At 50.2% G+C, this 24922-nt stretch overlaps 1 protein-coding gene across 2 annotated transcripts in view; it reads left to right on the forward strand.

Moving 5' to 3' along the window:
- NPLOC4 (NPL4 homolog, ubiquitin recognition factor) overlaps nucleotides 1–24922 on the forward strand; it is a 74234-nt gene that overhangs the window by 38285 nt on the left and 11027 nt on the right. For both annotated transcript variants that reach the window (XM_003274826.4, XM_030827473.1), the window contains exons 12-14: nucleotides 4068–4228; nucleotides 20508–20579; nucleotides 23475–23570. In XM_003274826.4, coding sequence (XP_003274874.1) covers nucleotides 4068–4228; nucleotides 20508–20579; nucleotides 23475–23570 — 329 coding nt within the window. The remainder of the gene's footprint in view (nucleotides 1–4067; nucleotides 4229–20507; nucleotides 20580–23474; nucleotides 23571–24922) is intronic.

Genomic DNA, 24922 nt, shown 5'->3' on the forward strand with positions numbered 1-24922 from the left:
CAGTTTTTGTATTTTTTGTAGAGACGGGGTTTCACCACGTTGGCCAGGCTGGTCTCGAGCTTCTGGCCTCAAGTGATCCGCCTGCCTCGGCCTCACAAAGTCCTGGGGTTACAGGTGTGAGCCACTGTGCCCAGTCTAATTACTGTTTCTGTGGAGAAATTATTCCATGGGCCAGAAGAACTGGCACATTTTTAGAATTACAGTTTCTAACTTGGGGGCTATGACCTTGAATTTGAGTCATACCCCTTGTTGAGAGTTGAGAGATTATATAGATCGTCCTTGGGCTTTTTTCGCCTCTGGAATTGGCATTTACTGAAAGGTTTTAGAACTGAGAGACAAGAAATAACCTAATTTATAAGCAGATAGGCAGTGACAGCCCCTTTGTGTCTGTGGGAATCACCCCTCTTGGTGCTCAGACTCGCCATGGTCTCCCTTTCCCAAGGGTGGTGGCCGACTGAGGAGTGCTTATCCTCATGCGTGTTTTTAATCACTACAGCTCGGATGAAGGTTTTCTAACTCAAGTAAAGTGTGCTCTTTCCCCTGTGTTAGGGTTTCTTGGTCACGGCCACGTGGGGACCCCATAGCGCTGTTGGAAATTGTACTTGTTGCATTCCCGTCCCACGTCCCTCCTTAGACAGGAAGGTGCAGACTGAGCCATGTGGCACAGGGTGCGTGGCGCCCCTGCTGGCAGCACTCAGGTCCTGGCTGGGATGTGGAGGCCTCGCCTCTCCCTCTGCATCTGTCCTTCCTCCCCTTTCCCCTTTCATTGTACTCAGGTATTCTCTGGCACGAGAGTTTGGAGTATAAGAGCCCCAATGAAGTGTGCGCTTTGCTCGAGTGACCCTGAGGGGCCCTGTGGAAGGACAGTGCACTGTAGAACTTACCCCCAACACTGGGCTGGGCGTCTGTGTCCTCATAGTCTAGCATACTCTAAATTTACAGGCTGTGAAAATTACTTGCTGGGGATCTGGTTAAAAAACCAGAAATGCATTCAGATTCAATAGCAGCTGAGGTTTTTCTGTCACTGCCTCTTTGTAGGCCTTGTGATCCTTCCCACGTAGGGATTTCCTGACTTGCTGATTTATGAAGGGCATGATAGTTAACTTGTCCTGCCAGCCGTTCTGGCAGGGTTACACAAACCCATCAGGACATGTATTTCCTGCTGCTCCATGTGGAAAGGGGAGTTTGCAGTTCATCTCAGTGAATTTACCCTTGAAAATTATCCATATGGCCAATTTTGCTGTTTATAAACAGCCTTCAGTTTTATAAATACTGCTTTCCATTTTTCCCGTATTCTCAACTGCTAGATTTTTCTTTCTTGAATGACCTATCATGTTAGTGACCAATCTAAACACCAGAGCAGGGTTTTTTTGTTTGTTTTGTTTTGTTTTACTCCGGAGACGGAGTCTTGCTCCATTGCCTAGGCTGGAGTACAGTGGTGTGATCTCAGCTCATCGCAGCCTCCACTTCCTGGGGTCAAGCAATTCTCCTGCCTCAGCCTCCTGAGTAGGTGGGATTAGAGGTGCACGCCACCATGCCCGGTTAATTTGTGTGTGTATGTATATATATATATATATATATTTTTTTTTTTTTTTGTTTGAGATGGAGTCTCGCTCTGTCACCCAGGCTGGAGTGCAGTGGCGCGATCTTGGCTCACTGCAAGCTCCACCTTCCGGGTTCACGCCATTCTCCTGCCTCAGCCTCTCCGAGTAGCTGGGACTACAGGCGCCCGCCACCACGCCCGGCTGATTTTTTTGTTATTTTTAGTAGAGACGGGGTTTCACCGTGGTCTCGATCTCCTGACCTCGTGATCCGCCCACTTCGGCCTCCCAAAGTGCTGGGATTACAAGCGTGAGCCACCGCGCCCGGCCTAATTTGTATATTTTTAGTAGAGACAGGGTTTCACCATGTTTTCCAGGCTGGTCTTGATCTCCTGACCTCAGGTGATCTGCCTGCCTCGGCCTCCGAAAGTGCTGGAATTACAGGCGTGAGCCACCGCGCCAAGCCCAGTCCAGGTTTTCATGGTGTCCTAACCAGATGTCTGCACCGTGGCTCCCCGGCGCTCTGTCCAGCCTTTGCCTCTGCTCCCTCTGAGCCCTGCATTCTTTCAGTGCCATTTATGCCACCAAGCACACGGGCAAGTGAGGTGCCTGTATCTTTGCTGAGATATTAGTGGTTGTGCAGAGTTGGCTACCTCCTGAGCATTTGAGTTTGGGGCAGGGAGAAAATCCTATGCTAGTGAACGGTGCCTTTGGAGCCAGTTTGACCCAGGGTTTTGAAGCCAGCCATCACCTGCCTCCTATGTGCGTTGAGAGCTTCGTGGCAGCCAGCTCTGTTTCCTCCCTCACCTTTTTTGATTGTGTGGCCGTCAGGTTTGCTTTCTGATGCATGTTTGAAAGCCACATGCACTACGTTTCTGTTTTCTGATCATAAATGATTCTTTTTGTCAAAGAAACTGAAATAGAGGTATTGAGGGTTTTTTTTCATCCAAAGCTATAACAAATGTTGAGGGCTGGGGACAGTGGCTCACACCTGTAATTCCAGCACTTTGGGAAGCTGAGGCAGGAGGATCACATGGGGCCAGGAGTTAGAGACCAGCCTGGGCAACATAGTAAGACCTTACTTCTAAAACAATAAATAAATAATGAGATTGTAGTCAGCGAGTAACTTGAGATTGTAGTCAGTGAGTAACTTCAGTTCTGGAAGCACACCTCTGCGGTTGGGTGGGTGTCTCCCCCATGCCTGCCTCCTCCAAAGTCTCAGGCTGCCCCCATGGCATCATCTGCCCAGCTCACTTCAGGGACCTGGTCTAACTGGACCACACTGCCGCCTCTCAGCCATGATCTTTAGTTCTCTTGTCCCCACATGAAGTCATTCTGGAGGCTTCGATGAAGTGGAGACTGGGAGAGAAGAACGGGGTGGGCGGTGTGGAGGGTGAAACCGTGGAGGAGCTGGGCTCCCAGGTCTGCCCCCAGCCGTGGAGTGGCACCTGCACCTCCACACCATGTGATGACGCCTGGTGGCATTGACTGTGCATGGTGGCCGTGTAGGTTTCTGTAAGACAGAGGCTGCTGTGTATACAATACAGTGACTGGATTGTATTAAAAATAGTTGCCGTCTTGCTCTTCTCCCACTCCCTCCCCCATCTGTCTGCCTCCAGATGAATTTATCCTCCCATCGTTACCGTGAACCTAGGGATCTGTCTGCTGTTTACACCCCTGGTGTTATTATGAACCAGGAGTCCAAGTGCTGATGACACTGAGCCTGGCTTTAGGGGCAGATGCTAGACAATGTTTAACAATCTTTTTTTTTTTTTTTGATTGATTGATTGATTGTAAAGATAGGGTCTCACTATGTTGCCCAGACTGGTCTCAAACTCCTGGGCTCAAGCAGTTCTCCCGCCCTGCCCTGTCAGAGTGCCCAGATTACAGGCGTGAGCAATTGTACCCAGCCTTTTCTTTTCTTTTTGTTCTTTTTTTCAAAAGTTTAACAATCTTGATTTCCTGATTCTGATAGAGCACGTCCTTGGTGGCACCTGTTTGTGGAGCCAAGTGTGTGTGGAGCTGCAGGGTGTCCTGACCTGCATGTCTAGGTCTTGTGCTGTGGCCACCCATCAGTTGACTACTGAATTTTTTTTTTTTTGAGACGGAGTCTCACTCTGTCACCCAGGCTGGAGTGCAGCGGCACAATCTTGGCTCACTGCAATCTCCGCCTCCCAGGTTCACGCCATTCTCCTGCCTCAGCCTCCCGAGTAGCTGGGACTACAGGCGCCCGCCACCACGCCCGGCCAATTTTTTGTATTTTTAGTAGGGACGGGGTTTCACTGTGTTATCCAGGATGGTCTTGATCTCCTGACCTTGTGATCCTCCTGCCTTGGCCTCCCACAGTGCTAGGATTACAGGCATGAGCCACCGCACCCGGCTGACTACTGAACATTTTTTAACTCTTACCCCCGACAAACTCTTGAGGGTTTGTTTTTTCTGTTGATCAGAGGTGAAGAGTTAACAGATATGGACTGGTTTTGAATGCCGTTTGGTAGACTCTTTTTAAAGGTCTCTCTCTTGCAGGTGGTCCTGACAACCAAGTCCACTTTGAAGGGTACCAGGTGTCCAATCAGTGTATGGCACTGGTCCGTGATGAGTGTTTGCTGCCGTGCAAGGACGCCCCGGAGCTTGGCTACGCCAAGGAGTCTAGCAGTGAGCAGTACGTGCCTGATGTGTTTTATAAGGTAAAAGTATGGTAAGAAAAAGAATTCTGTACATGGAGAATGGTGTGAACCTGTCTTGGACCTTTCTAATTTGGGCACATTCTGCCTATAGCAGCCATTCATCAGCTGTAGTTGAACCCTGCTTGTCACTAAAGGCTTCTGTCACATTTCTGGGGCTGGATATTAGCTACTCATGCTTCCATGGTGTTTGGGCTTCTCACCAGAAGTGGAGCTACTTGCACTGGGTTTGAGATCAGTAGCACCAAATCCGACCATTGCAACACAGACAGTCTCAGTTTCTAAAGATGAGAAGATGGGGCCTTGGCATGGTGGCTCATGCCTGTAATCCCAGCATTTTGGGAGGCCAAGGCAGGAGGATCGCATGAGTCCAGGACTTCAAGACCAGCCTGACAAACAGTGAGACCCTATCTCTACAAAAAATAGATGTGGTGGCATGAACTGTAGTCCTAGCTACTCAGGAGGCTGAGTACCTGAGTCTGGGGAGGTCAAGGCTGCAGTTAGCCATGATGGTGCCACTGCACTACAGGCCTGGGTGACAGAGTGAGACCCTGTCTCAAGGATGGGGGTGGAGATGAGAAGACAGTGGGAGATGTTTAGGGACCTTTTTTAGAATCCTGCCAGTTGCAGCTGTTCAATGTTTTTTCTTTTTGGTGGTTCCCGCTCCTTTGGGGGCTCCAGTTACACATATATTTGGCTGCCTGAAGTTGTCCCACAGTTTATTGATACTCTGTTCATTTTGTTTCAGTCTTTTTCAGTGTTTCATTTTGGATAGTTTCTGTTAGTCTTCACATTCGTTGATCTTGACTTCTACAGTGTCTCATCTGCAGTTAATCTCATCCAGCATATTGTTCATCTCAGACATTGTAGTTTTCATTCTAGAAGTTTAAGTTGTTAATTGCTTCCTGTGTTTCTACTTAACTCTTTGAACATAGAGGATACAGTTATATTAACTTTTTTGGCCGGGTGCGGTGGCTCATGCCTGTAATCCCAGCACTTTGAGAGGCCGAGATGGGCAGATCACAAGGTCAGGAGATCGAGACCATCCTGGCTAACATGGTGATACCCCGTCTCTACTAAAAAAAAAATACAAAAAGCCGGCCGTGGTGGCGGGCACCTGTAGTCCCAGCTACTCAGGAGGCTGAGGCAGGAGAATGGTGTGAACCTGGGAGGCAGAACTTGCAGTGAGCCAAGATCGTGCCACTGCACTCCAGCCTGGGGAACAGAGCTAGACTCCGTCTCAAAAAAAAAAAAAAAAAAAAAAAATTTTTGTTTCTGTTTTCGTTTTTTTTTTTTTTTTCTTTCAAAAAGACAGGGTGTCACTATGTTGGCCAGGTTGATCTTGAACTCCTGGCCTCGAGCAGTCCTCCCGCCTCAGCCTCCCAAAGTGTTGGGGTTATGGGCGTGAGCCACTGCGCCCGACCCATATTAACTTTTAATGTTCTTATATACTAACTCATATCACCTGCTATTTCTGCATCGGTTTTAATTGATTGATTTGTTTTCTAATTATGGGTTAGCGTATGTGGGTCTGCAGCTGCAGTGTGTTTTCTGTGGACCATCTGTCTGTCTGTCCTTGTTACTGGCGTGCCGAGTGTGTGTGGTGTGCTGCTCATTGTGTATCACAAGCCAGAGACTCCAGCAGGGTGTCTTCTTCCAGAGAGGGCTTTCCTTTCCTCCATGGGAAACGTGGTGGTGGTGAGCCGTCCATCTCCATCCAGGTGGCAAGTAGCTGGTCAGAGCTGACTTGCATTTTGATGAGACTTCGTCTATTGTTGATCCTTCCCTTTTTCTACAGTGTAACACCTTAGGGGTGCCATCTGAGAGCCTGGTAGAGCTCTTTGTGAGGTGACAGTCTTCCTTAAATCTTTGTCTCATTGGCCCTGAAAGGCTGGGCGATACATTCTGTCCAGAAGTTTCTTGTTTTCCTCATGCCTCATACAGCTTAAATATGTAGGTATCCCATGTACCTTAAAACTTTTGCAAGCATCTTTTTTTTTTTTTTTTTTTTTGAGACAGTCTTGCTCTGTTACCCAGGCTGGAGTACAGTGGCGCGATCTCGGCCCACTGCAGCCTCTGCCCCTTGAAAGGTTCAAGCGATTCTTGTGCCTCAGCCTCCCGAGTAGTTGGGACTACAGACGTGTGCCACCTACCTGGCTAATTTTTTGTGTTTTTAGTAGAGACTGTGTTTTACCATGTTGGCCAGGCCGGTCTTGAACTCCTGGCCTCAAGCGATTTGCCCACCTTGGCTACCCAAAGTGTTGGGATTACAGGCGTGAGGCCACCCAAAGTGCTGGGATTACACCACAGCCAGCTGCAAACATCTTGAGGGGGGAGAATGGCTGCATGTTTGAAATTCCTGTGTCTCCAGAGTCTCTGCCAGACCCTCATCTCCCAGCACTCACTTCCTGCAGGAGGAGGGAAGGGGCTTTCCATCTCAGTGCCACAGTCTGCTTTGCTGGGGGTCTTCTTATCTGGTTTGGATTCAGGCCCCTGCCTCACTTTCCTCCCTCCTACCCAGTTGGGCAGGCTGGTCTAGAACTCCTGAGCTCAGCAGGCAATCCGCCCGCCTCGGCCTCCCAAAGTGCTAGGATTACAGGTGTGAGCCACCTTGCCCGGCCTCGTTCCCATGTTCTTTAACGTCTCTTAGAAAGGTTTTCAGGCCGGGTGCGGTGGCTCACGCTTGTAATCCTAGCACTTTGGGAGGCCGAGGCGGGTGGATCACGAGGTAAGGAGATCGAGACCACGGTGAAACCCCGTCTCTACTAAAAATACAAAAAATTAGCCGGGCATGGTGGTGGGCGCCTGTAGTCCCAGCTACTCAGAGAGGCTGAGGCAGGAGAATGGCATGAACCCGGCAGGTGGAGCTTGCAGTGAGCCGAGATTGCGCCACTGCACTCCAGCCTGGGCGACAGAGCGAGACTCCGTCTCAAAAAAAAAAAAAAAAAAAAGAAAGGTTTTCAGTTTTCTCTGTAGAGGTCTTATGTATCATTTGTTAGATTATTCCTAGGTACTTTAATTTTTTTTTAAGTGTGTTACAAAATAGCACTATCTTAAAATTACATTTTTAAACTGTTGCTGTTTGAAACAGGTAAATTTTTGTATCCAGCAACTGCTATCTGTTCCTCAGTATTATTATTTATAAGTTTAGTCTTTCGCATTTCCTGCACGTATTATCCTTTCCATCATCAGCCCTTCTCATTCTCTGGGCTTTTCCCAATGTTGCCTCAGATCTCCCAAACAGCACTGTATGGCAGTGGAAGTCTCTGGCACCTTTGTCTTGCTTTCAATCATAAAGCAAGTGCTTTTAGGATTTTATCGTTAACTGTGAGTTTGCTGTAGGATTATTTTTAAATACCCTTTTCAGGTTGGAAATTTGCTTTTTTATTTCCATGCGTTATTGTAAGTTTCTTGCACTTAGGAATGGAGCTCCCTTTTGTCATGAAATATGTGACATTTCCTTAATCATCCTGTTGTTTTCATAGAGTGCTTATTTGCCCTCTGTTAGTGAGAATAGGCTAGAAATACTTCCCAAAATTGTTTATAGCCCTGTAGGATTTGAGACAGATTTCTCATGTTTCAGGAAAATATCAGTTGGAGCAAAGAGAACTGTAAAAGCAAACATTGAAGTCATCCTTTTAGTCCTCCCATGGACTTTGCGGTTGAAGGTAAAATATGCCTTGTAAACAAAACCTGCACCAATATCTGTCTAAGGCTGTTGTTCATCATGTTGTTGTCTCTGGCAATAAAAATTGGAAACAATTGAAAAGCCCCATCCCAAAGGGACATTAAGTTACAGCTGGACTCTGGGATAGCATGTGGTTACTAAAGGTTTGTGTTTGCAAATTATTTAAAGATAAGGGATAAAACTTAGTAAAATTAAAAGTGCATCTATACCTAGAGTATAATACCAATTTTTTTGTTGTTTTTTTGAAGACACATGTAGGCATTTGCACATGTATGTGGACATACATTTACATGCACTCACACACGGGGTGGGAGTAGAAGCTTCCTGACTGTCCTTCAGGAGGGAGGAGAGTCTGCAGCTTTGTCCTGTCCCGTATGCAGCCAGTAAGAGAACGAGGAAGAGCCCTGTGGACAGACGAGGGGAGCTGTGCAGATGCTGACCTTGGAGAAGTGATTTGAAGGCACATCTGTGTCATGGTTCATGTGTAGTTTTTTTAAGAAAGCATGGGTGTACACATAGTCCTGTGAGGATGAGGAGCTTCCCGAGGGACTAGGGCCAGCCAGCCGCACTCGTCTCTGGGGCAGTCAGGTGGCTTGAAGTGGGGCTTTTCTCTTTCACCTTTCTTGTGAAAGGGAACACTTGTCCCCTGCAGAGAAACATGAAGAAAACATATTTAATGGTAACTGCTCTTTGCATCTGATAGAGTTCTCGTTTCCTTTTCTATTCTTTTAACTTCAAAACAAAGACTTGTAATTATGGAGAATAAATGAGTGCATTTATTGACTGTATGGCCAAATCAGAATGTATTTAATTGGTCTTGTGTTGATGGCCTTTGGTTCCTCCTGGTTGTTACAGAAAGTGCCACATTTAACACCCTATACATCCTCATGTGACATCTTTGTATATCTTCAAAATAGAATTGCTGGGGAGGAAGGTTTTTTGAGTTTTGATAGATATTTCCAACTCGCTCTCTAAAAAGTCATACTAACATCTCTCTTGATAATTAGGAAGAAGAGTTTAAAATAACTTTCCAGCCACGAATGCACATGGGTGTGTCACATGCACTCTGCGTCATGTGGCAGTAGCTGCTGTGCTGGCACACATGGGCACTCAGTCGTGAGTGTGCAGGGGCAGCGCCACAAGGAGGAGGCCTGGCCCTGGCCGGGAGGCTCCTTGGGTTTTTGTGTGTTTCTTCAAATCAGGAGGCTGGCTGTGGCTCACTGCCCATCAGCCTCAAGAGCCTGCAGCTGTGGAGCCTTATGTGCAGCCCCAGAGCCCAGCTGGTGGGGATTTTGTTTGGGCAGGCTGGGACCTCCTGCCCATCACACAGGGACAAGACTCACACTCGTAGACTGTTGTACAGCCAGGAGGCACTTGACTGTCTCCTGTCTTTTCCTTTAAAAAGAATACTGATAGACTAGGTGTAGTGGCTCACACTTGTAATCCCGGCACTCTGGGAGGCCAAGGTGGGAGAATTGCTTGAGCTCAGGAAGTCGAGGCCAGTCTGTGCAACATAGCAAGACCTCATTTCTGCAAAAAAAAAAAAAAAAAAAAAAATTAGTCGGGTGCTGTGGCATGAGCCTGTGGTCCCAGCTACTCAGGAGGCGGAGTCAGAAGGATCTCCTCTTTAGCCCAGGAGTTCACGGCTGCAGTGAGCTATGATTGTACCACTGTACTCCAGCCTGGGCGACAGAACAAGACTCCTCCAAAAACATGCAGACATACATACACACACAGAACACCGTTAGATGCTTAGGTGTTCAGTTGCTTCCCACTGAAGGTAAACCTCAGGTCCATGCCCCTCATCGTGCATCATAGCTGAAAACCTCCTGGTATGGATGTGACGTGCAGGCATCTTCAGCTTGCCCTTTCATGCCCATCACGCCCCAGCTCGCTTACCTCATGGCCCTCCTGGTTGTGCTGCTGCAGCCTGCGGGACAACTGCTGGGCCTCAGCTTGGGCTCCTAGAATCATAAGTTCTCTGGAAATGTTCCCTGAGTAAGGCTTCTGACTGGCTCCGTCTATGCTCCGTGTTTTCTGGTGATTCACTGTGGTGTCTGGGCTCCTCGGGTATTCTTTGGTACCGAGGAGCCCTCCTCATGTTCCCTCTCTGACACCAGGGTGTGGTGGGTCCACTGTAGAAGCATGTCTCTGCTGTCAGCACGTCCCAGAGACATTTTGAGATGGTCTGGGACTCCATCCAGGGTGTAGCGAGGCTACTAGCTCTGCCCAGAAGGTCTAAGTTATTCCTGCACCTCTGCTTTCAGGAATGCTCTTTCCTGCGCCTGTGTGATGTGTGAGGATGTGGCAGGCTACAACCCTTCTCCCACAGAGATCACACAGCCCCCAGTCCTTTTATTCCCACTCCTCTCGACATGGGACAGTGGCTCGAGTGCCTGGAATCTGACTTGGCTTTGTAGCTGTGCCCTTACCACCTTGCTGGCTGGCACCCTGGGAGTATACTGTCTTCCCGTGGACTGCCTCCACTGGCTGATTTCTGTAATCGTTGTGGGGGAGTGAGGAGAGGTGGCCTTGGTGCTCTGGAGGACTGGCTGCCTCTCTGGCTGGAGCCAGTTGTCTCCTCACTGCCTGCACCTATGCCAAGGGTCTGGGCGGCCACAGGGCTTATTCCTCTGGGGAAGGGAGAATTGGTTGATTGGGTTTGAGGGAGCCTCTTGAGGACAAGTAACAATTAGGTACTTTGACAAGGGGCTGGCTTCCAGTTCTTTTGTGACATGGTGATTTTATTAACTGCCTTTTTTTTTTTTTTTTTTTTTTTTTTTGGAGATGGAGTCTGGCTCTGTTGCTTAGGCTGGAATGCAGTGGCCCAATCTCGGCTCACTACAACCTCCGCCTCCCGGGTTCAAGCAATCCTGCCTCAGCCTCCCAAGTAGCTGGGATTACAGGCACCCGCCACCATGCCTGGCTAATTTTTTTGTATTTTTAGTAGCAACAGGGTTTTACCATGTTGGCCAGGCTGGTCTCAAACTCCTGACCTCAGGCCATCCACCCGCCTTGGCCTCCCAAAGTGCTGGGATTAAGGTGTGAGCCACCACTTCCAGCCTTACTGTGTTTTAAAATCTCTATTTTTTTCTCCTTCAGTCATGAGGAAATAGTCTGACGGGCGTAAGCCCAGGGGTGGGCTGGCCCAGGGCCGCTTCCGTGCTGTGTCTCTCCCAGGCCCCCAGCTCTGGGCGTGGGAGGCTGGCCCTGGGCCTTTCGGAGCTGAGCGGGGAGCAAGAGCTATTGTGTTTGGGTGTCCAAGCCCTTGGTAGCACTGACCTGATTCACTGTGCGATGGTCTCACAGCATCCATTCTCTCATGTTTAGAGAACACCTGTGAATTGCCAGGCCCTGGAGTTCATGGAGAATGGAGTAGGGCTCCCTGCATCAGGGATACTGCTGCAGCAGGCGAGGTGGGCCACCACAGCGGAACCGGTAGAGAAGCTTGGAGTGCCCTGGAGGGTCGAGTCCTGAGAGGGGACAGAAGGTGTCAATTGACAGAGCAGCTCTGGGCATGTCTGGAGGAGATTGTTCAGACAGAGGCAGCAGCCTGTTCCCCACACAGAGAGTGATAAGCAGGGTGGCCTGCTGGGGTAGAGGTGGGAGGGGCCCCTGGAAGCTGAATCTGTGGTTGGAAGTGAGATGGGGGCTTCTGAAAGGTGCTGAAGGGAGGTGGCTGTGCTGGGGCTGTGAGATGATCACTCTGGCTGCTGGGCTCGGAGCTGGCAAAGGAGACAAGGGTAGAGAGTAGAGATGGCTGTGCAGTAGTGAGGGGGTTGAGTGTGTGGTGTGATCGAGAGAAGAGGCAGGCAGACTGCAGGGTGTCCAGTCCAGGCTGGAAGGCTGGGGATCTGTTGGTGATGTGCTAGTGCAGGGGCACCACCCGGGGTGAGCGTATTGCTCGGGAGAGGCACATGGTACAGATGGTGTTGGGGTGGTGCTTGAGGCCTGGTTAGAGGCCGAGTTGTCCATCCTGGAGGGGATGGCTGAGGAGAACCCCTCCTTGGGGGAATGAGGTGGAGAGCACTGGGAGGCAGAAGCTGGGGAGGAGGGGCAGGAGCATAGCGCCCTGGAAGGCAGGCAAGAAAGGAGCTACCTGGTGAGTCGGGAGAGGAGGCTTTGCCTTCAGCAGCTCAGGGGTGTTGGGAGCTTTGATGAGCCTGGCTGAGTAGTGGATGAGCGGCTGCCGAGAGTGAGCTCACAGAGGAGAATGGGGGGAAAGCTCACAGAGGAGAAGTGGGGCTGAGCTCACAGAGGAGAATGGGGGGGTGAGCTCACAGAGGAGAATGGGGGGTGAGCTCACAGAGGAGAATGGGGGGTGAGCTCACTGAGGAGAAGTGGGGGTGAGCTCACAGAGGAGAATGGGGGGTGAGCTCACAGAGGAGAATGGGTGAGCTCACAGAGGAGAATGGGGGGTGAGCTCACAGAGGAGAATGGGGGGTGAGCTCACAGAGGAGAATGGGGGGTGAGCTCACTGAGGAGAAGTGGGGGTGAGCTCACAGAGGAGAATGGGGGGGTGAGCTCACAGAGGAGAATGGGGGGTGAGCTCACAGAGGAGAATGGGGGTGAGCTCACAGAGGAGAAGTTGGGGTGAGCTCACAGAGGAGAAGTGGGGGTGAGTTCACTGAGGAGAAGTGGGGGTGAGCTCACATCAGCAAGCTGCACGACTCTTTCAGGGGGGTTTCACTGCAAGGGAGAGCAAAGGACAGTCACCAGTGTGGGAAGTGGGATTGAGAAGTTTTCTTGTTTGGGTTTTTATTAATGTAAGGGAAATACTGGCATGGGCGTGTACTGCTTCCTGGTGTCCAGCAAAGGAGCTAATTGGCACACAGAGAGGAAGGGGCATGGTCTGTGTGTCAGGGACAGCTTTGGGGCATCTGGAGACAGGTCAGTACAATGAGGATGGGAGGCAGAGGTGGGTGGAGCTGGCAGGAGCGATGGGATGCAGAAGGTTTGGGGATCAGCTTGCTCACAGGAAGCCACAGGGTCAGCTGAAGGGGGAGGCTGGAGTGGAAACCACCTTTTAGACCAGGAACTTGTGAAGAGGGTATTGTCCAGGCAGGAGGGAGAGGCTGGCAGCAGGAGGGTCTCAAATCTAAAGATCCACATGCATCAGACAGCTCGAAGTCTTTATTTATTTTTGAGATGAAGTCTCGCTCTGTCACCTAGGCTAATGTGCAATGGCATGATCTTGGCTCACTGCAATCTCTGCCTCCCTGGTTCAAGCAGTTTTCCTGCCACAGCTTCCCAGGTAGTTGGGATTACAGGCACCCACCACCATGCCCAGCTAATTTCTTTTTTGTATTTTTAGTAGAGAGGGGTTTTGCCATGTTGGCCAGGCTGGTCTCAAACTCTTGACCTCAAGTAATCCACCCGCCTTGCCTCCCAAAGTGCTAGAATTACAGGAGTGAGCCATCGTGCTAAACGGTAATGCATGCAGTCTATGCTGTGTGCACCTGTGGCCCCAGCTACTCAGGAGGCTGAGGCAGGAGGATCGCTTGAGCCCAGGAGTTTGAGGCTGCAGTGAGCTTTGATTGCACCACTACACTCCAGCCTGGGCAACGTAGTGAGACCCTGTCTCTAAACAAATAAATATGGAACATTTTAAATATGAAATGAGATGTATGTTTATTATGAAAAAATTAAATATTGTAGATTAGTAAGAAGAAAATGGACGCCCCCTAGCACCCTTTGTGATATGGACAGGCTTTGTGTCCACACCCAGACCTCATCTTGACTTAGAATCCCCAGGTGTCAAGGAGAGATGAGGTGGAGATAATTGAATCATGGGGGTGGTTCCCCCATGCTGTTCTCAGTGATAGTGAGTGCATTCTCACAAGATCTGTTGGATTTTTAAGGGGCTCTTCCCCCTTTGCTCGACACTTCTCTTTCCTGCCACCTTGTGAAGAAGGTGCCTTGCTTCCCCTTCCCCTCCTGTCATGATTGTAAGTTTCCTGAGGCCTCCCCAGCCATGCTGAACTATGAGTCAATTAAACCTCTTATAAATTACCCAGTCTTGGGCAGTTCATTATAGCAGTGAGAAAACGGACCAGTCACACCATTTATCTGTTGAGAGCTTCCCGTGGGTCAGGTGTTAGGCCTAGGGCCTGGGGCGCCATGGTGAGCAGGTCCCTCATGGTCCCTCTTCTTGCAAACTGTGGAGGTGTCCTGTTGGGGAGCAGGGCACGCCGAGGTGGCCATTCACAGTGCTGAGACTGGAGTATGTGAGAGGAAGCCACACGGAGTGGGATCTGCTGAAACTATGTACCTGGAGAGCACAGCATGCACCTGGGGGGGCCAGTCTAGCTGGAGTGGCTTGTGGACAGTGGGAGGCCATGGAAAGAGTTATAGAAAGTGAGTTCTGGAATGTTCCTGCTGGAGGTGTCAGGAGGGGTAGTCTGGAGGCAGGAAGCTTTTGCAACAATCCAGGCATTGGATGCCAGTAGCCTGAGTCAGGAGAAGGCAGCAAGTTTAGAGGAGTGAGTGGGGCTGAAATCCAGGTAGGAGAGGCAGTGGACAGGTGCTGACAGCCGGATGGGGTGGGCAGGGGAGGTCCCTGCTGTAGAAGACCCATCCTGGGCTGCAGTGTGGGGAACGGTTTGGAGTTGGGGAGCCCAGTGAGAAGCTGGTGTTGTTGGCAATCCAGGCTACATGTCAGTTCCCTGTGGCCTTGGGGACGAGGATGGTGTGCTGGGACTGAGAGCTTCGGAGGCCTGGCAGGCGTGCAGAGAGGAGCACAGGCTCAAGCCAGGTTTTGGGGAGCAGGGTTGGCACTGGTGCCAGAGTAGAGCCATGGGTCTGTGTGGGAGGACGGTGAGTCCAGGTGTCAGCACGCGAAGTTTGAAGATGGAGCAGGACAGACGGTTGCCAGGACTCAGGTCTGGAAGCTCAGGCAAGAGATACAGGCCAATAATGCCCTTTTCAGACTATCTGTGGAGAAAGCCTAAATTAACCCGGAAGTAGATGAGCCAAACTGTGTTTCAGAGGGAGAAAAGAAGGCGTTGAGCTAACCCGGAAGTAGATGAGACAAGCTGTGGTTCAGAGGGAGAAGAGGGCGTTGAGCAACTCCAAGGATGGCTGCTCTAAAGAGGTCAAGGAGAAGGTCTCGGAGAGGTGGGAGGGTGATGTCCTGGTGCCAAGGGACAGTACTGGGATCCTCTGTCTGGAGAGCTGTGCGGACAGGCAGTCTGGCGAGGACTACACAGTGCTGGGGTGGGGCGGGTCAGAGCGCCGTGGGGAGCTGAGGGGGCATAGGAGCAGCAAGGGAACAGCGTTCCTTCAAGGAGCCGGCTGTGGAGGGGCCAGAGGGCATCTCTGAGGAACCCACTGCCCCTTGCTGCGGCCAGGCATTGCTTACTCAGCAGGCCGTGGGGTTTGTTGGCATCTGGCACTGTGAACAGCACTTGGTGGACCCTGTAACTCATTCCCAGAACTAGGATTATGTTGCCGAAGCTTACTGTGTACTGGAAGGGTCTGTGTGTCCTCCCACGTTTCCTCTGGGAACGTGGCAGGGTGGACACTTGCAGGTGGTGCTGCAGACCAGCCTTGCCCTCACGCCTGTGACGCTGGCAAGGACCAGGCAGGCCCAGGACCCTGCTCTCTGTGCTTCTTTGACCACAGGGAGTCTCCTGTGTTTACTGACTGCTTTGTGAGTAGCCTCTGTGTGCACTTAAGTATTTGTAAAGTGATTCATCATTTTTGGCATTCATTTGTGAGGTCTTTGTATATTAACCCTTTGTCGTGTGTTGCAAACACACGCCAGGTTTTCATTCTTTGTCTTTCATACAAAGAAGCTGAAATATTTTCTGATTTCAAAGATACCTTAACTCTTTTTCTTGTAATTTCTGCCTTTGTCATCGTACTTTGGAAGTACAGTTGTCCCTCAGTTGACACAGAGGATTGGTTCCAGGACCTCCATGTATAGTCAAGTCCACATACACTCATGCCCCAGAGTGGACCCTTCCAACCTGCTTATATGTAAAGTTAGACCTCCGTATACATGAGTTTCCCAGTCCTGGAATACTGTATTTTCAATCTGTGTTTGGTTGAAAAAAGTCTGCCTGTGGGTGGACTTGCTCAGTTCAAACCCGCATTTTGCAACGGCCAACTGTAATTCTTTCCCCCAGAACTATGCATCTACCTACATACTCTTTCCGTGCTTTTAGGATTTAATTTTACTTTGAGATCCATAATCCATTTATGCATGATACTGGTACAGGTAGGAATCTAGCTTTTGTGCTTCTCTAGATGTTTGCCTGGTTGACCTAGTCCCACTGTTCATTGTAAACCAGGGTATCTGTGTCTCCTCATGTCTTACTTCTGGTCATCGTCCTCTGTGCCACTTACCTGCAATCTATTGTTTTGTTGTTACCAAACTGTCTGTTTGCTATAGCCCCGTAACCCACTTTTGTATTTGTTGAGACAAGACCCAGCAGCACGCAACTTTTTAAAATAAGCCTTTTCACTCATAGGAGATTGTGTTTGCTTCGAGCATTATTCAGGCCAGTTTATCAATTAATCAAGAAACTGCTATGGAGAGAAGAGATTCTGAATCACTTATTATAGCGTATTCCCAGTCTAAGAGAAAATTTTGCATCTTCCCTTGCAGTGGAGGTGGGAGGGTCTTACTCAGTGTGAGACGGCTGTTGGGGTCCGAGCCTCAACTTCAGGGTTCCCCAAAGGCAGGAGGGAGGCCTGCATGTGCCCTGGCCCTGCAGCACCAGCACTGACTTGGGAGGCGGGGAGCCTGCGCACATGGTGTGGGGGGCCCAGTCTCTACACGGCTGTCCAGCTGTCCTTGCCGATTGCTTTAGGAGGTTCCCTCATCTTTGTAACCCTTCCTGTCTTGGGCAGCAGTAGTGCCTGTGACCAGTGTGGTTGTGAGGACGAAGTGCCTCTGTGCACACAGCTGGCCCCTGAGAAATGCCAGCTGCCAGTTCTGTGTGCATCCAGTTGTTGCACACGGACTGGACTGTTTTCTGAGTGGTGCTTTTAAGAAACCAAGTGTCAGCCGGGCGCTGTGGCTCACGCCTGTAATCCCAGCACTTTGGGAGGCCGAGGCGGGTGGATCATGAGGTCAGGAGATCGAGACCATCCTGGCTAACACGGTGAAACCCCGTCTCTACTGAAAAACAGAAAAAAATTAGCCGGGCGTGATGGCGGGCACCTGTAGTCCCAGCTACTTGGGAGGCTGAGCCAGGAGAATGGTGTGAACCCGGGAGGCGGAGCTTGCAGTAAGCCGAGACTGTGCCACTGCACTCTAGCCTGGGCGACAGAGCGAGACTCCATCTCAAAAAAAAAAAAGAAAAGAAACCGAGTGTCTGAAAGCTTTGTTTTTTTCTTTTCTTTTTTTTTTCGAGGCAGAGTCTCGCTCTGTCGCCCAGGCTGGAGTGCAGTGGCGCAATCTCAGCTCACTGCAAGCTCCGCCTCCTGGGTTCATGCCATTCTCCTGCCTCAGCCTCTCCAAGTAGCTTGGTCTACAGGCGCCCGCCACCACACCCGGCTAATTTTTTTTGTATTTTTAGTAGAGACGGGGTTTCACCATGGTCTCGATCTCCTGACCTCGTGATCCGCCCGCCTCGGCCTCCCAAAGTGCTGGGATTACAAGCGTGAGCCACCACGCCCGGCCCGAAAGCTTTGTTTTTTCTGAGTTATCCTGTGGCGGCTCAGATCCTGGTGTCATTCGTGCCCCTTCTTGCCAATTCTTAGAAAAGCAACACATTCAGGATTTCATTTACCTTTTCTAAAGCAGGGTTGATGCCATTCAATCAATGGAATTCACTGTTGTCCTGGCACAAAGCCCACATGCTTTTGTGTCTGTGTGTGTGTGTGTTTTTGTTTGTTTGTTTTGAGACACTCTTGTAGAGATGGAGTTTCGCCATCTTGTCCAGTCTGGTCTCAAACAACTGACCTCAAGCCATCTGCCTCCCAAAGCGCTGGGATTAAGGCATGAGCCACTGTGCCCTGGGTATCCCCAATGCTTTTGAGCTAACAAAGACATCGATCCCTGGATTTCTCTTGGTGTCAAGACCTTGGCGCCACTGCTTCCAGAAGTGGCCTCTGGCGGGTGGCGAGGCGTTGGGGCCACAACCTCCGACCTCCTGGTGCCTCGCTCCAGGTGGAGATAAAGCTGCTGACACTTTGACGGCTGCCAAACTTAGAATTAAGACATCCTCCTCCCAGTGCATTCCAACTGACATTTGCTAAGGCCCATAAAAAGTAATTGCCTTTTAAAATGGTGTGTAGGCCTAGGGATTGACTGGCGAAAACATGTGAGTGAAGGCTTGGGGGAGAGGTAGAAGTGACCTGTTTCCCCAGGGAGGAAAGGGGAATACAACACCTTTATTTTCTTGGGGACTGGAAAAGGTGCAGTTGGGTAGTTAAGTTTGAAAGAGAATAGCATGACACAAAAAAGAGAGAGGGGCATTTCACAAGAAAAATCCCTAGAGGGAGAGATTAAAGTGAACAGGTGCTGGAAAAATGTTTCTGCGTATTAGAGCTTAATTAGATTTGAAGATGAATTCCAGATGGGCTAATTATGTGTGAGTTGTTGCAGGTTATTTCTTGTAGGGGCAAGCGTGTATTTTTGGAAATGGTGATTTAGTTTGATTGGATTTGATTTTTGCCTCCTACCAAATCTCCATTGAGAAACCACCTCTTCTGGGGCCCCAGGACCCCATGCAGTAGGCCCCATGTCTTTAGTGCCCCCATCACAGCCAGCAGAGCACAGAATGCGGAAGCCCGTCCTGACTGGCAGCCACTCGTCACGTGGAAGGAGGACACACGACCCTCACCCAAGTCAGTGGAAAGTCATTTCAGTGTCCGAGGAAGGCAAATAGAGCAGAGCTGTGTATTTGCAGGAATGTAGCCTTTGATGGGGCGGGGAGCAATACGTGAAATGGAAATAGAGTCTGGGTTCGTTCTGCTGCCCTCCTGGAAACATTGGTGGGATCTGTTTGGACCATTTTCTCTTGTTGGCAGCTCTCTAGCTGTGAGTAGAGAAAAGGTGTGAGGGTATGGAGAACTGAGACACATTTCAGGCCAGAAATTGAATTTAAAAATTTTTTATTTTTTAAGACGAGTCAAGTATAGTAGTGAGGAAGGGGGAGAGAGTAGAACAAGGAGTTGGATCTGTAACTGACCGTTAACAATCAACTGAGGTAACTCACCACCTTCGGACCAGCCAGAAATTTAATTTTCAAGCAAGGAACAGGGCCAAGGGCCAAATGGGGCCTGGGGCTTCTCATTAGGATAATGGACTTGGTTTGACTTGGGAACAGCTTGTGATGATTGTCTCAGAAGACAGCGGGGCTCCCTGACGTCCCCAGGAAGGTGTGGCTGTGCTGGGGGTGGCTTCCCATCACCCTGCACACCTCAGGGAGATTTGCTTGGCAATCATTTCGGGTCTGAGAGCTCCAATAAACGTAAACTTTTATGTAAGGCCCTATAATTGGAAATTATGGATGTATAATTTATGTATGACTTAATGAATGATTTATATAATGTTAAGTGATGATTTAGATAGAAAATATGACCCCCTCTTGCAGAATCTTTAATGAAAAGCTTTGGTTCTTATGAATTTATTTCTGGAGCTCTGTTTGAACTCAGCATGTTTGACATAAATCAGATCTAATTGTCATTTTATGATTAATGAACATATGCTGGCCATTTTTCCCCATAATTAAACTTTATGTTCCGTGCATCTGACAAAGCAAAACAAGTTGAGACTTTGACAGATTGGTGTGGGGTTCCTGTGTCTTTGTATTTGTGTGTGCGCTCATTTGTGCATGCCTTTATTTTATTAATGTCCAAGTACTCAGTTTCTGGAAGGTCGAGTTTTCAGAGGTGTGAGTAAGATTCTAAGAGTTAGCATTCAGACTGTGAAGCTTCATGTGCTTTTGGAGGATAGACAGGGCACGGGTCCAGCCTGAGGGGAACGCGGACCCTTCTGCCTGTCGCAGATCGCGCCTGAGTGCCAGGCCATGCGCCATGGGTGGAGGGGAGGCATTTGATGTGCTCTCCCAGTGGGGAGTCCCAGTGCCCGAGAGCATGCCTGCTTTCTCAGGCTGTGGTTATAATGAGCTCCAAGAAATGGTGGAAGGTGGTTTCACTGCAAAAATATGCACGTTTTCCTTTCTGCTATCCATACACTTCAGTAAGATTTGAAGTAATTTAAAAAGTGAAGGCCGGGCGCGGTGGCTCACGCCTGTAATCCCAGCACTTTGGGGGGCTGAGGCGGGCGGATCACGAGGTCAGGAGATCGAGACCATCCTGGCAAACACAGTGAAACCCCATCTCTACTAAAAAATACAAAAAAAATTAGCTGGGCGTGGTGGCGGGCACTTGTAGTCCCAGCTACTTGGGAGGCTGAGGCAGGAGAATGGCGTGAACCTGGGAGGCGGAGCTTGCAGTGAGCAGAGATCATGCCACTGCACTCCAGACTGGGCGAGACAGGGCAAGACTTGGTCTCAAAAAATAAATAAATAAATAAATAAATTAATTAATTAAATAAAAGGTGAGACAAGCATGTGAAAGGAAAATCCTTACCACTGATCGTCTTTGCTCACCACTGTTCCCCTCTGACTATTGCAGGACGTAGACAAGTTTGGCAACGAGATCACCCAGCTGGCCCGGCCCCTGCCTGTGGAGTATCTCATCATAGACGTAAGTGCCCCCCGTGCACAGCTTGGGCAGGTGGACCCATCGGGCACTTTGTACATGGGACTGCTGGGTGGTGGCTGCTCAAGGGAGGAGGCTGCAATTTAAGGCACCCTCTGCCTTATGCAGTGCCCACCCCAGAACAGGCACCCAGGAGGTGGTTGTAGAATCAGTGAGCGTGTGGTGTTGCTGAAGTGCTCACAGTTTTAAGGGCTTTTTGTTTTAGTTTCAGGTTTTTATTTCCTTGACATCAACCTAGGGGTTAACTGTCCCCATACTAAGGTACAAAGGACCACCCACCCCAGGCTAGGCAGCCTCTGGAAGGCAGTGAACCCCCATTGCTCGGGTCTCCAGTCACCGGAGCATCAAGCAGTCTTGTCCAGATGTGCTGTGCTTGGTGTGTGGCTGTCAGCTGTCCTGCACGTGCAGGTGCTTGCCCTAGCCTCAGCACAGCTGCCACAGCCCACAGTGTGTCTGGGTCACTCCGTCCAGGGTGGTCCCCAGGGGACACACCTGTGACTCAGTGTTCTTGAGTGAGGGCTCAGCGTGGTTTAGTGGGTGGAACTCCAGGAGCCACAAAGGCCTCTGGCTCTTCCACATCTTCCCTGTGTCTCAGTTCCTTTTTGGAGGCATTTTATGGTCATGGAGACATGGCTGTACCATTGGCCACAGGGCAGCAAGGATGGCAGGATGAGCCTTTGCAGAAGCCAGTGCATCAGCCCCACCAGAGCTCTGTCCAAAGTGGACGGGAGGCGGCTCATTTCCTATGCCGCTGCCATGCCAGGATCTATTCAGGCTGCATTTGAACTCGGATGGGCATGTGATTCAGGCAGTAAAATATCATTGCATTCGGAGCAGCAGGTCCCCACGAGCCAAGCCCATCGATGCACCATTCCAACTGACAGCTCCCGAGAACATATTTATTACCTAGGCCGTGAAGGCATCTGGTTTTTAGACTACCTAGGGTGTAATTAAGATGAAAACAGATTGATGGAGCATACACCCAGGAGGAGCCGGCATGATTTAAAACCAGCTTTCTCAGGTCTTCTACCCGAGCAGCCTCCCCACCCCTTTCCTCTTCTTTTATAAAGGAAGTTAAGTTTTTGCCTTAGTGCAGTTTTTCAGAAGTACTTGTTTGTGGGAGAGCATTCTGCTCTGTGATGCCAAGCTCCTTGACCCTGTGGAAGTGAGGCATGGGGAGTCCTTGAGTGCAGGTGCCCAGAGAGGTGTGTCAAGCTCCATGCCCAGTCCCGGGCCACAGGCGCTGGCCTGGGCCAAGGTTCTTAAACCTTGGGATGGGATGGCTGGGGAGGCAGGAAAAGGCACCAGCCAGTGTTACTGGGGTTTCTTTGTGGGTTCTGGGAGCATCGTCTGGCTGATAGACGATGGGTAGGGTAGGGAAATGGCTTCAGTGTAAGATGGGAGCTGATGCCCTGCCTTGGGACATCTGGGATGGGCTGTGTGGACTTCGGTTCTGTTCCCCTCCAAGGGCCAGTTACAAGGCCAGCAAGACCCCCCGTCGGTCCCACTAGCTCGCTCACTAGCACGTGTTCTGGGAGTGCTGCCCTCTCCATTTCTAGGCCTTCCCAAAGGACGCACCAGAGTGGGCCAGGCTTTTGTCTCTGCAGGAGGTCAGTACCTCCCCTGTCTTCAGCTGGGACCCAGCACTGTGTGTACCAACACTGTGTGTACCAGCCCCGTGCCGGGCACCCAGGAGGCGAGTACTCCGATCATCTTCATCCTGAGGAAGAGTAAAGTGAGGCCCAGGATCCCTAACTGACAAGGCCGTGTAGCTGACACGTGGCACTGCGAGTCTTCATGACCCGCCCCGCCGCTTGCCCGTGAAGGGCCAGCTCAGGCCAGAGATGCTGCCGGTGGCTCAGCTGTCTTTCCAGAGCAGCTGGCGCTGGCACAGCAAATCCTGGGCCAGCCCACTCAACAACTCATTGCCTTTGCTGATGCAGAAAACAGACCAGAACCACACTCATTCTTTAGAAATAGTCCCAAAGGAACCAGAATAGTTCCCCTAAATCTGGAAGAGGTGTGACCTCTGCTGCTGCTGTTGTGTTGCAGAGAAAAGCAGCATCAACTCAACTTGGCGCTTCTTTGGGGAGGGGTGTCTGTCATGAAGAATAAAAGTTGTATTTCTATTGATTCTTGCACATTTACACTGTCCCTGTAGCATCTATTGACTATATGTTAGGTGCAAAGTGCCCTCTGTTGTCATTAAGGCCTGTCTGAGCCAGTGAAGGACTGAAGGACTTAGCTGGCCTTTGGGTATCAGCTCTGAGGGAGAGAGAAGAGCTGAACCCTGTGTTCCTCAAGGGCCTTATTCACCCCTGCCTGGAAAAGCCCACAGCTCCATGGAGTGGCTCCCAGCATTCAGAAGGGGCTTAGCAAGCTGCTGGAGGGTGCTTTGTTTCTTGAAAGCTGGCTGATTCCTCATGTGCCCTCCAAATCCAATGACATGAATTTCTCTTGAGCAAAGTCAGCTCCTGAGACGGCCTCCTGGCCCCTTCCGTTCCTTTCTTGTCACCTGGACAAGGGGTCAAACCAGCCTTTAGTTCCTCCATAGCAGAGGGAGAGAACCTGTGTGATTCTGAAGGGAAGCTGTGCCGTGAGGGGAGTCCCGGTGCCCTTTTTGTCCGATGTCGAGGCCGGTGCACAGGCCAGAGGCTGCCCGGATATGGTGTAGTTTGCCTCCAAGATGGCGGAGTTTCCAAGTGTTTGTTTAGAGATGACACTAATAGATAACGGTTCCCTTTGATGGAGAGCTTGTAGAACATTCTCAGAATTGTGGGAGTCATTAATTCGGGCTCTGGGAGATGCTCTGGGCTGGCTGGGAGTCGGCCACACCATTTTCAGCCTCATTTATCATGGGTTTGTGTTTTTCTTCATTAGATCACAACAACTTTCCCCAAGGATCCAGTTTACACTTTTTCTATTTCGCAAAATCCATTTCCTATTGAAAACCGGGATGTATTGGGTGAGACACAGGTGAGCTCTTTGTCTTTAGAAACATAATTTAAGGTAACTGCTGATTGTTTATCTAGTGTCAGTATTGTTTTTCCAGAAAACATCAAGCTTTCAAACACTCCCGATTCATTCTTGTGACAGGCCAGCTAGGGCCTACTGTGGGGCACTGTTGGTCACGTGGATGCCCTTCCCATGGCTGGGTGATGGATGGCCACAAAGACTAATCCCCTGACGTCCTCAGACTGGCCACATCTTCAGTGGACCTTGTAATTTTCCCAAATGTGTTGCTTTGTGTCTTCTGCCAGCAGCCTCGTCACTATTGGTTTGGCCTGGCCCCTGCCTGGTCACCTGCTGCTCTTCTCAGGCACCTTGGGGCTGTGTGGCCCCTCTCGGCATGGCCTCGGCTTTCCCGTGTGTAGTGTTGATCTGCTGCTTGGTGTGGCTCCCGTGTTGGCCTCTGCTCTCACTGGCAGATCGGGCCAGGTCCTTCTGCGTACTGTGTAGACAGGCTGTGTACACATGATTGTTCTTAAATCATAACTTGCTAACAGACATTTCAGAAGGTGGTCAAAGAATGTCTGTAATGAGGTTTTCTTCAGTGGCTGACAAAGCTTCTTCTATGCTTTGATCCCCACAGTGCCCATCTGCCCAGGGGACTTGGGGTGCTCATAGAGGTGCAAAGCCAGTTATTGGGGTACACTCTTGAAGCTCTCTGTTTGGGTCTGCTGAAGATGTCTGTGCTGCATCATGGCTGCCCTGCACATTCCTCCCTCTTGCCGCCCTAGATGGAGAATACAGCTCTACAGGAAAAGCCAGACATGTCTCCCTGCCCTGAAGGGGGCGCCAGGCCCCTCCCACAGCCCACTCTCCACCTGGGGGCCAGGGCACGTTTCCATCTGTTTGTTTCTCTGTCTGAGTCAGCTTTTTTTTTTTTTTGGAGACAGAGTCTCACTCTATCACCCAGGCTGGAGTGCATTGGTGCGATCTTGGCTCACTACAACCTCCACCTCCTGGGTTCAAGCGATTTTTCTGCTTCAGCCTCCCGAGTAGCTGGGATTATAGGTGTGCACCACCATGCCTGGCTAATTTTTTTTGTATTTTTAGTAGAGACGGGGTTTCACCATGTTGGCCAGACTGGTCTCAAACTCCTGACCACCTGCCTGCCTCGGCCTCCCAAAGTGCTGGAATTACAGTGTTAGCCTCCACACCTGGCCAGTCTGAGTCAGCTTTATAAGCATGTCTTCTTGCACATCTGGGTAGTCAGGTGTGCTGAGAGCATCTTCTTGGGAGAAGAGGGTAAGCTTGCTTTGCAGCTGCCTGCTCCTCTTTCTTGGACCCTGTTCGTGGTTGCAGAGGCAGAGGGAGAGGTGTCT

The sequence above is a fragment of the Nomascus leucogenys genome, chromosome 14 (assembly GCF_006542625.1).
Source record: "Nomascus leucogenys isolate Asia chromosome 14, Asia_NLE_v1, whole genome shotgun sequence".
Taxonomy (NCBI): Eukaryota; Metazoa; Chordata; class Mammalia; order Primates; family Hylobatidae; genus Nomascus; species Nomascus leucogenys.